This window comes from Lepus europaeus, chromosome X, assembly GCF_033115175.1.
Source record: "Lepus europaeus isolate LE1 chromosome X, mLepTim1.pri, whole genome shotgun sequence".
Classification (NCBI taxonomy): Eukaryota; Metazoa; Chordata; class Mammalia; order Lagomorpha; family Leporidae; genus Lepus; species Lepus europaeus.
In genome coordinates this window covers 111,311,108-111,325,391 of record NC_084850.1, presented here as the reverse complement: position 1 = coordinate 111,325,391, position 14,284 = coordinate 111,311,108, and the positions used below count along the sequence as shown (strand labels likewise).

Sequence of the window (14,284 nt, the reverse complement as noted above, 5' to 3'; positions counted from 1 at the left end):
TGAAAAATTGTTGAAATTGGTTTTATTTTCCACTGTTTAGATGTGATTGGATCATTGTTGATTTTTTTTGTCAACTGTAATTTTTGTGGTGTAAAGATTTAAATTTACTATGTAAATAAGCTTTGCAGTTGACCAATGGTTAGCTAATTTCTGATCATAGAAAAGGAAACAGATTGCCCCGTGACTTCTGTTTTCATTTCCTTATGAGAATAAGCAGCACAGTATAGAAGTGCAGACACAACACGGTGCACCTCTGTCACCATGGGGAACTGGGTTGAGAATGAAGGACTCTCCATCTTCGTTATTGTAAGTACCAGAAAGAGATAAATTATGAATTCTCTTGGGAGCTAAAATAGAGCAAAACTTTTCTATTTGTTTGAGAAATCATGTTGAAACTGATTTATTTTGTGAACAAACATCTATCTGAAAAGCTGACTGAGATCCTTACTGCAAATTCATTAAATAATTAATTAAGGAATGAATTATTTGGGGGGCTCACTTTTGCTACCTTATTTCTGAGTTCCTCAGGGTACATAATTAACCAGTTCTTCATAGAGGGAGTAAAAGATATTTCATAGTAATGATCCTGATCCTAAGTTGCTTACTAATGTTTACCTAGAGACAAATGGCCAATTGATATTTTAGACCATTTTCCAAATAACAAAACACGACTGACACAGTATGGAAATTGGCTCTTATTTCAGCAGTTACCCCTAACAGAATCAAAGTTCTCACATTTCTTCTTTTAAAAAAATTTATTTGTTTATTAATTAATTAATTAATTAATTTAAGAAGTGGAGTTACAGACAGTGAGAGGGAGAGACAGAGGGAAAGGTCTACCAGCTGCTGGTTCATTCCCCAAATGGCCAGAACTGCTCTGATCTGAAGCCAGGAGCTTCTTTTAGGTCTCCCACACACACGCAGGAGCCCAAGCACTTGGTCCATGTTCCACTGCTTTTCCACTCCATAATAGCTGGATCGGAAGAGGAGCAGCTGGGACTAGAACTGGTGCCCATATGGGATGCCGGCACCACAGGTGGAGGATTAACCTACTGTGCCACAGCACCAGCCCCGCACATTGCTTTTAAAATATAAGTATGTTCTTTTCTCTGAGGTCTAAACTTGAGGTATATATGAAGTTTATAAATACTCAAGAGAGGGAAACTGAAATAAGTTACCTATACTTCTGTAAAAAAATAAACTATATTGAGAAGTATCTTTATAAGTAAAGATGCAACTGATTTTCAAATAGACATTTATTTCTGTATGATTCTGTGTTCTTTAACATAAAGATCAACTATTCTCTTAAGATGGTGGTCTCAGTGAAGCAACCATGGACAAATTGGGTAGGTAGAAATGTGATTTCTAAGTAGCTTTCCAAATTGTCAATGGAAGCATCATACATATGTCTAAAAAACTTACAAAAAGAACTTTATGAGAATTTATCATGAAATGTATTGAGTCTAAATTTTAGAGCTAGAAATTAGGGGCACAAATAAAATAAAAATAAAATATATTTTGTTATTAGAGAACATATTTTATTCCAAACCAATGTTCTAATGCAATACAGAATTTTTCTGAATATTGAAAACTATAAACTTGATTTCTTATCACCATTTTAAGAGATTATTCCTACAGAAGACAAGTTGAAATTATATTTTTAAGCTCTCCAATTTTTCCCAGGAAATTCTCTTCTTTTGAATTATGCACTCATATATTTAGAAATGAAGACTTAGCCTGGAGAGCTAGAGTAAGAAAACATGATCAGGTCAGGAAATTGAAAATTTGCTTTAGGACCTTCTTCTTTGTCAGGAGAGATTGTTCTCCAGCATCTATGGACATTTAATACCTTCAAAGCAGTTAAGCGATTATCATTACAGAACTGAAGGCAGAGGACAGGGCAATGTCACTAGTTGATAAAAATCAATGCCTGGACTGTAATGAGCTATCACAGTCTAGAAAGTGCTTTGTTTTTAAATCCCATGCTCCTCATTCCCTCACTCCTGCTAAGTATCTCCTCCTTCAAAAAATAACAAGTAGAGAGGAAAGTTAGGAACAGAAGTCGAGGTAAAAGAGATAGACTGATAATAACCTAAAATACTGGCCAAGTAGTAAAACAATAACAGTAACACAGAATAGAAAGATTACAGTTATAGAAAATAATCTAAGCTGGTTAACACCCATTTTGGTAACCACCTTTGTCAAAGTCTGGATTTAGGGAAGTCCTGACCCATATCTGACTCCAGTTGTGGTAGAGGCTTTTGTCTTTTAATTAAACATGTTTCTAACTGACATGATTAAAATTGTGGTAGAGGCCTTCCCAAGGTCAGAAAAAGAAAAAGGGAGGCATCTGTCCTGGGAATGAAATGAGGCTGTTATCTGCTTGCCCATGAATGCTTCAACTGTAGTTATTATCTGTGCATATGTAACCATTTCAGGTTCTGCTTGCCAGCACAAGGCAATGATGTTAACCCTTGCCACACAGCATCATCAGTAATTATGTATGCATGGGCAGAGTTGTATCAATTCCTGTGGCCGCCATGTAACATTAGAATAGTCAATCAAATGTATGCATGTAACCATATAAGGAAGAAAAGAGGCTAAAACCATATATAAGAAAATACTCCTTTTTGTCTGGGGCTCAGGCTATTAAATAAGATATTCTATCTGGGCCTGATGCCAGGCATAAATAAACAAGACTACTTCCTGTTAAAAGGCCTTGATGTCTTGTCTCTACACAAATCCTGCTACACAGTCTTGTGTGGGATCTGCCTGTTGAAACATGAAAACTTCACGTAGTTATTTCTGTTTGTGCAGTTCGTTTGGCTGGGGCTGAATGTCTTCCTCTTTGTGTGGTACTACTGGGTTTATGCCTTTGGAAAGAAGTATTACTATACTACAAAACTTCTTGGGGTAAGTATAAGTTCCATTTCCTGAAATATTGTCTGGTTCACATATCTAGTCAAACATTTCTTGTTCCTATTTTAAATAAATGTTCTGACCAATCCAGACAGCACCATCTGTCTCATTCCCTCCAATGCACCTTAGTGGGCAAGAGTCTCTTGAGGTCTTTTAGCATGAGACAAACAAAAGTGTGGTAGAAGGGGCTCCCTTCTCAAGAGCCATTCGCCATTATTGTGTTTAAAGGAGAAACACAATATACTAACTCTGGAATGGAAGGCCAAGTTGGAGCAATCCATCCTGGGTTACACATGTGGGAAAAATGGAACTTCCCCTATTTTCCAAGTCATCTGATTCCTACCACGTTTATGCACAAACAGTCCTGCTCTGGGTGACATGTTGTGAAATAATCTTTAGAAAATTGACATCTCTCTACATTTGGAGATTTTGAGGAACTTCTTCAAGTTCCTTGTGTCCTTCAGTAATCTCAGTTTCCTTGAATGTCAGTCCTCTTCTTCATGACAAACAAAAATAATTGCAATTGCAACTTCCCCAGAACACAGCTTTTGTTATGTCATGCTGAAACTATGAACTAATTACTTTATGTTAATTATAATACCTTTGATAATCCACACATTTAATAATTATGATATAATTATACAGCATTATTATAATTTTGCTGATTCTTTCTTCCTCCAAAATATGCAACATCTTTAGACATCATTAAGCTAATAATTCTAATACCAAAGCATTACACCATACCAGTTTAAGTTACTGTTAAGATCTGTCTATGCACAAAGAATACTTTGTTTAAAATATTTAAGAAGCCCAGTTTTGCTACTGAATTGCAGTTATTGATATGAACATTTAAATACTTACAAAAAATAAACTGGTGTTTGCAACTTACTTTGAAATACATGAAGAAATAAGATGAATGGAAAGAGATAGAAAGATTGATATTTGATATAGCATGTATGGTAAAGTGTAAAAGGTGTAATCTCAGGGACAGATAAACAAGCCTTTATTGAAAATTTCTTTCAACATCCCTTTATGTTTGAAACTTTTCATAATAAAATGCTGAGTTTAGGAAAGGGTCCATTTCCGATTAAAACCAAGGGTCCCAGGCAGCCCTAAAGGACAACCCATGGCTCTGAAGGACCTTCCTTTCTGGATCACTTGTCACTGCATGTGGCCTCTTACGGGGAACAATGAGAGTGGGGACAGGTGCATTCTGTGCTCACAGGAGTCACTCTATTCCCTCTCTTGCCTCTTCTAGGCAGCACTGCCATTGGCCAGGGCCCCTGCAGCCTGCCTGAACTTCAACTGCATGCTGATCCTGCTTCCAGTCTGTCGAAATCTGCTCTCTTTTCTCAGGGGTTCCAGTGCGGTAAGAGCAAACATTTTACTAAGTTTATCAAATACTTAAAGGCCATAAAGCAAAACGTCCTGTCTCAGGAAAAGCAAGAAAAAATAAAAAGAAGAATTTAAAGATACTCCAGAAAGTTATGATTTTTTTCTTCTGGAAAATTTTGTGATAAGTTTCCTTATTTAAGCCACAAACTCTGTCACATAATGACCACCAAAAAATAATAATAATAATAAAAACCTAGCAATAGCACTTGGTATTAAACATTGATTATAAGGATGTCCAAATCATTTCCTCACTTGAAGAAACCACAGAGATAAAATTTCACTGGATTTAACTTTTTGATGAGCTAACTTTTGAAAAGAATGGTATGTGATATATCATCGGTTCCCAGTGGACATTTGACAAATGTTGTTAAGGAGGCACAATTCTGTTTCATTCTCCCTACCTCTACTTAAATGCTTTCTATTTAGAGGAAGTAAGGCCTGAGAAATAGGCAGTGTTTTCACCAGAATGGCTTGTTAGGAAATCCTTGTTACCCCACAAGCCAAAGCTACAGTGCTGTTGAGTTGATATGACCTACGAACAGCACATGTTGTAATGGCAGCCTTTATACTTCTTGTGGCCCAGGAACAAAGATCCACATGAGGTTCTCCAAAGACATGGATGAAATGAGGCCACTCTTCAAATTGCACAGAAGCCCAGCTCTGTAATCAAATCTTTATATAAGAGAATATTTTTTTTAAAACTAGCAGCAAACAATTTTCTTTGATAGACTGACGTGTCCATCTTTCTGAGATTTGCTATCTGAAATGTAAATTCTGCAAGTTAAACTTCTTTTACAACTTGGATTAAACTGAGTGTACTATGACTAATGTTGGAAATCACAATAGCTGCCATTCATGGAAGCTTCATATAACTCAAGTCATGAAATCTGCACTTTTAGCAAGTGAGGTGGGACCAAAATTAAATGGCAGTGGTAGGATTCAAAACAAGTCATCGTGCCCCCAAAGCCCATTCACCTTTCTGTGTGTCATCTAAACTTCCTATCATGAAATCCATCACATGTTAGTGTTGGGATACTTCAAATAATCTAGGGTAGAAATGCTGTAAGTGCAAGAACTTAGTAGTAGGACACTGGGAGAACTAAACAGCCACAGAACTTCTGTTCAGTTTATAGAAGTATTGATCAATCATTGCTTAGTAATTCTTCTGGTAAACTGGGAAAGAAAATCCCAGGTTCACATCCACCCACCTTACTGCAATCCTGCACTCCAGGAAAGACAAGAATCTCATCCCGTTTTGTTTAGGGATATGTAGACAGTATAGGGCTCAGCATACATTAATCCAAACTTGCCATGCAGAAATTTATTTCTAACTGGATGGCAGTCCTAGTCTTAACATCAGAAAGAAACAGGAAGATGAGAGTGTGAGATCTTATCTGTTACCTTATACAGTCTGGGAATCAGAGGCCCTCAATGTGGCTCTATTTTTAACCTTGTGGTCTAGTGCAAGCCTCCTGGGCTTTCTGTCTCATAGTTTTTTGGTGTTTTTTTTTTTTTTTTTTCTGAAAAACAAGTCAGAGTGATATTTTAAGAAGTTAGTACAGCATGAACTGATCAAATCATGGTAATTAGGATTTCTATCTTCTTATCGATTCCTTCTGTCTGGAGCATTCAAGCTCCTGTCTTCTAGTTGTTTATAAAATATATAATAGAGTATTGTGAATCACAGTCACCCTGCTGTGCAGTGGAATGCTAGAATATATTCCTTCTGTCTAAATATTTTAGATATACTCCATAAATATATAGAATTATTACATGTTAATGAAAAATGTATGACTCTTGCGGAATGTGAAAAAATTAGATTTATTTTTAAAAACCAGCTCAAATAATGCAAATGTAAGGATGAATTTGCTATTCTAAAAGTATACTAACTGATTGAGTCTGTCAGTCAGTGGGTTGTCAGTTAACAAACTTTTGTTGAATGTCATCTATGTGCTAAGAAATCACTAGGAATACCAAGTAAAGAGGGAGCTATGGCTTGGATTAGATAGTAATGGTTTTATAGAGGAAATAAACATGATATTTCAAAACTATAAATAACACGATGCAAATAAAGTGGTATTCTTCATATTTATCACTGTCACCAGGTATGAAATTTACTGTCAACTTCTTTGCTTATGTTCTGTGGATTCAAGGCCAGTTTTTACATCTCCCAACTTGTATAAAACTATCTAATTGAGATACATTAGTGGTGCATCTAGTGAGACCACATGTACATTAAACAGAGATTTCAGGTTGCTGCACCATTCATGTTATATTCCATTAAATATATACTTCTTTTTAGTTCCACTTCTCATTTTTTGAAATGTGTTTTCTCACTCACAGTTTCAGTAGAGCATAGAAATCTGCCTAGGTGACACAATAATCTCCTTTGCATTAGAATGGCAGTTTATTGCACTTGAGCAAGGCTCTCAGTGTCAGTAACAAAGGAACTTCCCCATAGATGCTGATGGCAACAAGCAGAGGTAGTTCAGTGAGGAAGCTATGGAACATTATGGCAACTTGGGTAACTGGTAAGTGACTGTCGATAATTCAGAAGTGACTCAGTGTCTAGAAGTGGTATCTCTATGTAGCAGAAGAACAGAATGATCCTGGCTAATTACAGACAACAAAATCCTTCCTTCCCGCCTACCAACTGGTCCTCTTTCCTCTTTTTTTTTTAGGAAGTGGTGAAGAGGTAGTATTCTTGAAAGCTCAGCATCAGCATGACTTGTGGCTTTCCTTTGGATTAGTTTATTATTTCTTACCACCTCAAATAGGGCAGCTGGGGAAGATTAGGGATTAGTGCCCTGGTAGGACCCATTCCACTGGCCCATTAGTGACTGGTAACCTGTTTTTCCTTTTTAATAAAGTGTATATGTTTTATATTAACTAACTTTGAAAGACTACCTATTAAGTTAAAACAGTATTACTGAATTGATATCATATTTCCCAAGCATATCCCTTCATCTATGCAACAAGCCTATGAAGAAACTACTAGGATAATTATACAGATCTGGAAACAGGACTCAATACATTGTTCAATGACACACAGCTAAGTGGCAGAGCAGAGAGCCCAGACAGGTGTATCTGAAGGCAAAACTTGCTTTCAAATGTAATTCAGTTACTCTTTCCAACTCTACTAATTCCCATTCTCTGATTTTGAGGACTCTAGTGTAGTTTCACCAATCCAGTATGACAACAAGTATAATAGCTGTCTATTACTGTGTGTAACCAATTACTGTAAATGTAATGGCTTAAAACAACTCCCCCATAATAGTTGTCAGTTCTGTAGATCAGAAGTTCAGCACCCTGTAGCTGGGCTCTCTGCTCTGTGTATCACAAATGGAAATTAAGGTGTCTACTGTGCTGAATTCTCAGTAAAAAATCATCTTCCAGGTTCATTCTTATTGGCAGAATTCAGCTTGCTGAAGTTGCAGGACTGAAGTCCCTGTCCTTGCTGCTGGTCATCCAGAAGCCATTCTCAGGTCCTAGCGGCCCCTGCATTCCCTGCCACATGTCCCTCTCCATCTTCAAGCCAGGAACCTTGCATTAAATCCTTATGTTTCAAATTTCTGACTTCCTTCATCTGTGACGTCTAGGCCCAGATTTTGGGAGTTCAGGGTCAGGCCTACACAGATAAGCTCCCTCTTAAAGTCAACTTGAATCTTTAATTAACTGTGTAAAATCCTTTTTGCCATATTATATAACAAAATCACTGGAATAATATCTCTTCATACTCACGGGCCTCATCTAAAGTCAAGAGGAGGAGATTATATAAGGTCATTCGGGATCATCTTAGAATTCTGCCTACCACCAGAACTCTAAGAAACCACAGAGGAACATGACAATTGGGAAAAGGAAAATTTATTTCCTTAAAGTGGTAAAGGTGAAGGATACAAAGCAGAAAAACAACTTTCAGTCCTTGAAATAAACACAAAAGGCAACAAGGTTATACATAAGAAAACAGTATCAGTCACTTTTTCATCAACAAAGTAGAAAATAAGCTATTTCCTTGTTTTAAGGGCCTTGATCCTCCCTTCAGCTCCATGGCTGCTCAGTTGTAATGGAGCTGTTGGCGCTCCCCCCTATTCCCTAAGCACTGACAGTTCCAGTTCCTGGGGCACCTGCCTTCTGAAAGCACCAGTCATTCTCTACCTAGGGATTTTCATTCAGCCCTCTCCTAGGACAAGCCTCAAACCCTGAGAGTGGCCCTTAGCCAACAATGATGGGTCAGCATGAATGGACAAACATTCAATCTTCATAACCACTTAAGCAAAAACTGAAAAACTAAGGAAACAAAAAAAAATATCTGGGATGAGTTTTATTTTACTATCCTAGAGTTCTCTGGTGTGGGGTTTTGATATGATATGATAGTGTAGCTTATTTGGTAATACGCCCTTTATTGTTTCCTGTTCCTTTCTAGTTTCATTTCTACCATCCTCATCTTCTGTGGTCACCTTCCAGATGGAGTACTTGGGCTTAAATTCTTTTTTTTTTTACAATTTTTAAAAAACTTTTATTTAATGAATATAAATTTCCAAAGTACAGCTTATGGATTACAATGGCTTTCCCCCCTCCCATAACTTCCCTCCCACCCACAACCCTCCCCTTTCCCGCTCCCTCTCCCCTTCCATTCACATCAAGATTCATTTTCAATTCTCTTTATGTACAGAAGATCAGTTCAGTATATATTAAGTAAAGATTTCAACAGTTTGCACCCACATAGAAACACAAAGTGAAAAATACTGTTTGAGTACTAGTTATAGCATTGAATCACAATGTACAGCACATTAAGGGCAGAGATCCTTCATGAGGAGTAAGTGCACAGTGACTCCTGTTGTTGACTTAACAAGTTGACACTGTTGTTTATGGCATCAGTAATCACCCTAGGCTCTTGTCATGAGTTGCCATAGCTATGGAAGCCTTTTGAGTTCACTGACTCTTATCATATTTAGACAAGGTCATAGTCAAAGTGGAAGTTCTCTCCTTCCTTCAGAGAAAGGTACCTCCTTCTTTGATGACCTGTTCTTTCCACTGCGATCTCACTCACAGAGATCTTTCATTTAGGTCATTTTTTTTTTTTTTGCCAGAGTGTCTTGGCTTTCCATGCCTGAAATACTCTCATGGGCTTTTCAGCCGGATCCGAATGCCTTAAGGGCTGATTCTGAGGCCAGAGTGCTATTTAGGACATCCTCCATTCTATTAGTCTGCTGTGTATCCTGCTTCCCATGTTGGATCACTCTCTCCCTTTTTTGTTCTATCGGTTAGTATTTTCAGACACTAGGACTTAAATTCTTGTCTCAGATTTTTAGGCACTTAGAATAATAATGACTATATCCTTGCATTTGGTTTTGTGGAAGAGGCCATGAACCTTGGTAGACAAATAAACTTGAATTCCAGCCAATGAGAGATTTTATTTTTAGCTTCCTTGTCTGTAAAATGAGGACAATAGTGCTTATCTAGTTGCATTAAATGAGGGAATGATTATGGGCAAATGAGTTGGATCACAGAAGACACTCAATAAAGCCTAATCTTTTTTTTCTTCCATTTTTCTGGAATCCCCAGTGTCTTCCTTCCTAGTATTTTTGCAATTCCATGAATCTGCACTCATGGTCCAAACAACCTGTTCTCCCTAGGTGTGGCTAACCAAGTGATAGTAGAGTAATAACACTTGTCCATGCAATTATATTTCTCTATAAAATTGGAATATTTTATTACAAACAAGTAAGCCAAATATTAAATATCCCTATATTTAAGTTAAATATAATTTTTAAAACTCAATATTTAAAATGGTATTTTATTTTAAACTTATTTTATTTATTTGAAAGACAGAGTTACAGAGAGAGGTAGAGACAGAGGTCTTTCATCTGCTGGTTCACTCCCCAGATGGCCGCAATGGCCAGAGCTGAGCTGTTCTGAAGCCAGGAGCCAGGAGCTTCTTCCAAGTCTCCCATGTGGGTACAGGGGCCCAAGGACTTGGTCCATCTTCTACTGTTATCCCAGGCCACAGCAGAGAGCTGGATCAGAAGAGGAGCAGCTGGGACTAGGACCGGCACCCATATGGGATGCTGGCGCTTCAGGCCAGGGCTTTACCCTGCTGCACCACAGTGCCGGCCCCTAAAATGGTATTTTAAATGCCTACTTTTTTTTTTGCTACTTCATTTTCTTCTTCTTAAAGCTCTCTGAATCTAAGTGGCAGAACATTTAGATTCTGGAACAAAATGGCCTGAACAAGCAGTTGATATTCAGCAGTGCAAAGCTCTAATTACACCATAAGCCAGATCTTTTTTTCCTGATTTGAGCATTGGCCTGAATCCAGATTCAAAATACATTTTCTAACATATACAGATAGGACAAGTACACAAAGATATGGACCAAAATACTATTTTTAATGTCACAGTAATCATGTAAGTTGTGAAATATCAGAATATTAATAAACTCTGGTATCAGATGGCTTGGTTTAAATCTCAGCATTCTAATCTATAATCTATGTGACCTCTGACAAGGTATGCTTTCTATACCTTTGGTTCCTAATCTGTTATATGGTGTTGATAATGGCACCTTCCTTCCAGGATTTTTTTTTCTGGATCATATTCTATTCCATATGCTGATTTCATTTATTCTGGGTACATTCCCAGGAATGGGATGGCTGGGTTATATGGTAGATCTATTTTCAAATTTCTGAGGAATCATCATACTGTCTTCCATAATGGTTGTACTAGTTTATGTTCTCACCAACAGTGTATTAGGGTACCTTTTTTCCACATCCTAGCCAGCATTTGTTACTTTTTAAATTTTGGATGAAAGCCATTCTTACTGGGATGAGGTAAAATCTCATTAAGTTTTTTAAAAATATATTTATTTGTTTATTTGAAAGTCAAAGTGATAGAGAGGGAGAGAGAGAGAAAGAGGTTCACTCTCCAAATAGCTACAAGAGCCCAGGGCTGGGCCAGACCAAAACCAGGAGCCTGGAACTCCATCCACACCTCCTACATGGGTGGCAGGGCGAACTACTTGGACCATCATCCACTGCTTTCCAAAGCACATTAAAAGGGAGCTGGAATGGAAGTGGAACTACTGGGACTTGAACTGTCACTCTGATATAAGATCTGGTATATATCTGATATAAGGTCTGATATAAGATCTGTGCTACAACACCAACTCTTCTAATAGGATTGATGTAAGAATTAAATAAGTCAGTATATATAAAACAAATTTTTTAAAAAAAATTATTTATTTGAAAACCAGAATGACAGAGAAAGAGGGAGACACACACACACACACACATACATGCACAAACAGAGAGAGAGAGAAAGAGAGAGAGAATCTTCAATCCACTGGTTCACTCCCCAAATGGGGTTGGGCCAGGCTGAAGCCAGGAGCCAGGAGCTTCTCCCCAGTCTCCCATTTGGGGGCACTGGGCTATCATCTGCTGCTTTTCCAGGAGCATTAGCAGGGAGCTGGAAGAGAAGTGGAGCAGCTGTGTCTCAAAGTGGCACCCATATAAGATATTTGCATCACAGGCAGCAGCTTTATCTGCTTCACCACAATGCCAGCTTCACATAAAACACTTAAAGCAGTTCCTTGCACAAACTCTCATTTTTTTCTTATAAAAATTTATTTATTTATTTGAAAGGTAGAGTTACAGAGAGGTGGGGGGGGGGATCTTCCATCTGCTGGTTCACTCCACAAATGACCGCAACGGCCAAATCTGGGCTGATCCAAAGCCAGGAGCCAGGAGCTTCTTCTGGGTGTCCCACATAGGGGCAGGGGCCTAAGGACTTGGGCCATCTTCTGCTTTCCCAGGCCATAACAGAGAGCTGGATAGGAAGTGGAGCAGCTGGGACTAGAACCAGCGCCCATATGGGATGGTGGCACTACAGGCAGCAGCTTTAGCTGCTATGCGACAGTGCCAGCCCCAACAAACTCTTGACAAATATTAGTTACTGCTATTTATGCTATTATTATTTTGTCAGTGATATTCATTATGACGCCTCTGACCTATGTGGGCAAGTGAACCTTTCTTTTTCCTCCCATAAAGTCTGTCCTGAAGAAGTGTTGTTTGGGAACTTTCCACTTGTTCTGGAACTGTTCCTCAATTAGACTGTCAGGTATGTGAGGAAGAGCTGTCCTATATAAATTTCCTTATTTCCTATTTGTTGAATAAATTAATTGGTACAAGAAACTATGTGGTTAGATATGTTCACTTTCCAAATTCTTTTTACACCATTGAACAGTGGATTTCAGGAGAGACTTCATGGCACTGATATGAAAACAAAAAACAAGCTGGTGAAGTTGGCTATGTTGCTTAATTGTCTGTTTGACCTGAGGAAGTTGGTTACAACTCTCTGAGTCTCAGTTCCATCATCTTTCAAATAGTGTGGTAAAGTTTTTAGGGTGGTCGTGAGAGTTAAATGAGATGATGCTCATCAAATATCTAGTACACAGAAGGATTTCTTGTTAATAATTCTTATTTCGTTCTTTCTCCATTACTCCAAAGTGCTGCTCAACAAGAATTCGAAGACAACTGGACAGAAATCTCACTTTTCATAAAATGGTGGCATGGATGATTGCACTTCATTCTGGTAAGTTTATTGAAATATTTGAAATTGTGAAGAAAATTTTGAACCAGAAATATCTCTTCATTCTTAAGTGACTTTTTGCAAGATATCAGCTTTAATAGGTATATTAGATGGTGGTCAGATATGTTGCCCTTTTTGAAAGAGTTCTGTTAAAGTATTTACTGTTCTTTTTGTCATTTCAATATTAGGATTTATTCCTCAAGGTCTTAAAACTTTAACATCTTAGGATCTGCCTATACAAATGAAAATGTATCATGGGAAAAGTCAGTCCAATCATCCTCATCTTTTTCCATTACTTTTAACATAACAAATGTTTGTTAGTACACATGAGAGCTTTTATTCATTCCACCAAATGGTTGCACACATGGATCTGTGGATTTTCTGCAGTAAACCTATAGGAGCCAAAAAATTGAGAATCCCTTTAGAAATTTTTTGGCAGCTAAATATCTTCATTGTGGTGGTGATGATGATGATGATGATATTATACATAAACATTATACATATATGAGTGTATATATATATAATAATCATTATATAATATATATAATAATCATTAGGCTAGTGGTATAAGTGTAAAAAGGTGCATATCTGGGCCCTTATCCAGTGTCCACCAATTTCTTAATAAATAATTCATGTGGCAGACAATAGATCCACACAGCGATGATCACAACAGACTTTTTTTTTTTTTTTGACAGGCAGAGTGGACAGTAGAGGGAGACAGAGAGAAAGGTCTTCCTTTTTGCCGTTGGTTCACCCTCCAATGGCCGCCGCGGTAGGCGCGCTGTGGCCGGCGCACCGCGCTGTTCTGATGGCAGGAGCCAGGTGCTTCTCCTGGTCTCCCATGGGGTACAGGGCCCAAGAACTTGGGCCATCCTCCACTGCACTCCCTGGCCACAGGCAGAGAGCTGGCCTGGAAGAGGGGCAACCGGGACAGGATCGGTGCCCCGACCGGGACTAGAACCCGGTGTACCGGCTCCGCAAGGCGGAGGATTAGCCTACTGAGCCGCAACAGACTTTTACTCTACCTCAGAGTTCATTCCTAATCCAAGTAAAATAAGCTTAGATTACAGATCTTAATGGGTTCTTCTGTTCCTACTAGATCATGTAGGCTTTTTGAGATGGGGTAAATGAAATAGTTCAAAAGAAATGTGACAAAATCTTGTTAGAAAGTAGCATAGTTTACTGGTTAGTGTTGCAGATTCATGTGCCAAACTGCTTGGATTTGGCTCCTAATTCTGTTACTTCCTAGATTGGTGACATTGGCCAAACTGTTAAATAAATGGATGTCTCCATTCCCTCATCTCCAAGATGAGCTGACAGTAAACAGCACCTACATCATTGACTCAATTACAAGTGAAGTAATTGTAAAGAACTTATAACAATACTTG

The 14,284-nt window shown here is 38.1% G+C and overlaps 1 protein-coding gene across 1 annotated transcript in view; it reads left to right on the top strand.

Moving 5' to 3' along the window:
* The first annotated feature begins 230 nt into the window (after nt 1-230).
* LOC133753306 (cytochrome b-245 heavy chain) overlaps nt 231-14,284 on the top strand; it is a 35,317-nt gene continuing 21,263 nt past the window's right edge. Inside the window, exons 1-4 of the mRNA XM_062183826.1 lie at nt 231-306; nt 2,818-2,913; nt 4,178-4,288; nt 12,815-12,899. Coding sequence (XP_062039810.1) covers nt 262-306; nt 2,818-2,913; nt 4,178-4,288; nt 12,815-12,899 — 337 coding nt within the window. The 5' untranslated portion in view covers nt 231-261. The remainder of the gene's footprint in view (nt 307-2,817; nt 2,914-4,177; nt 4,289-12,814; nt 12,900-14,284) is intronic.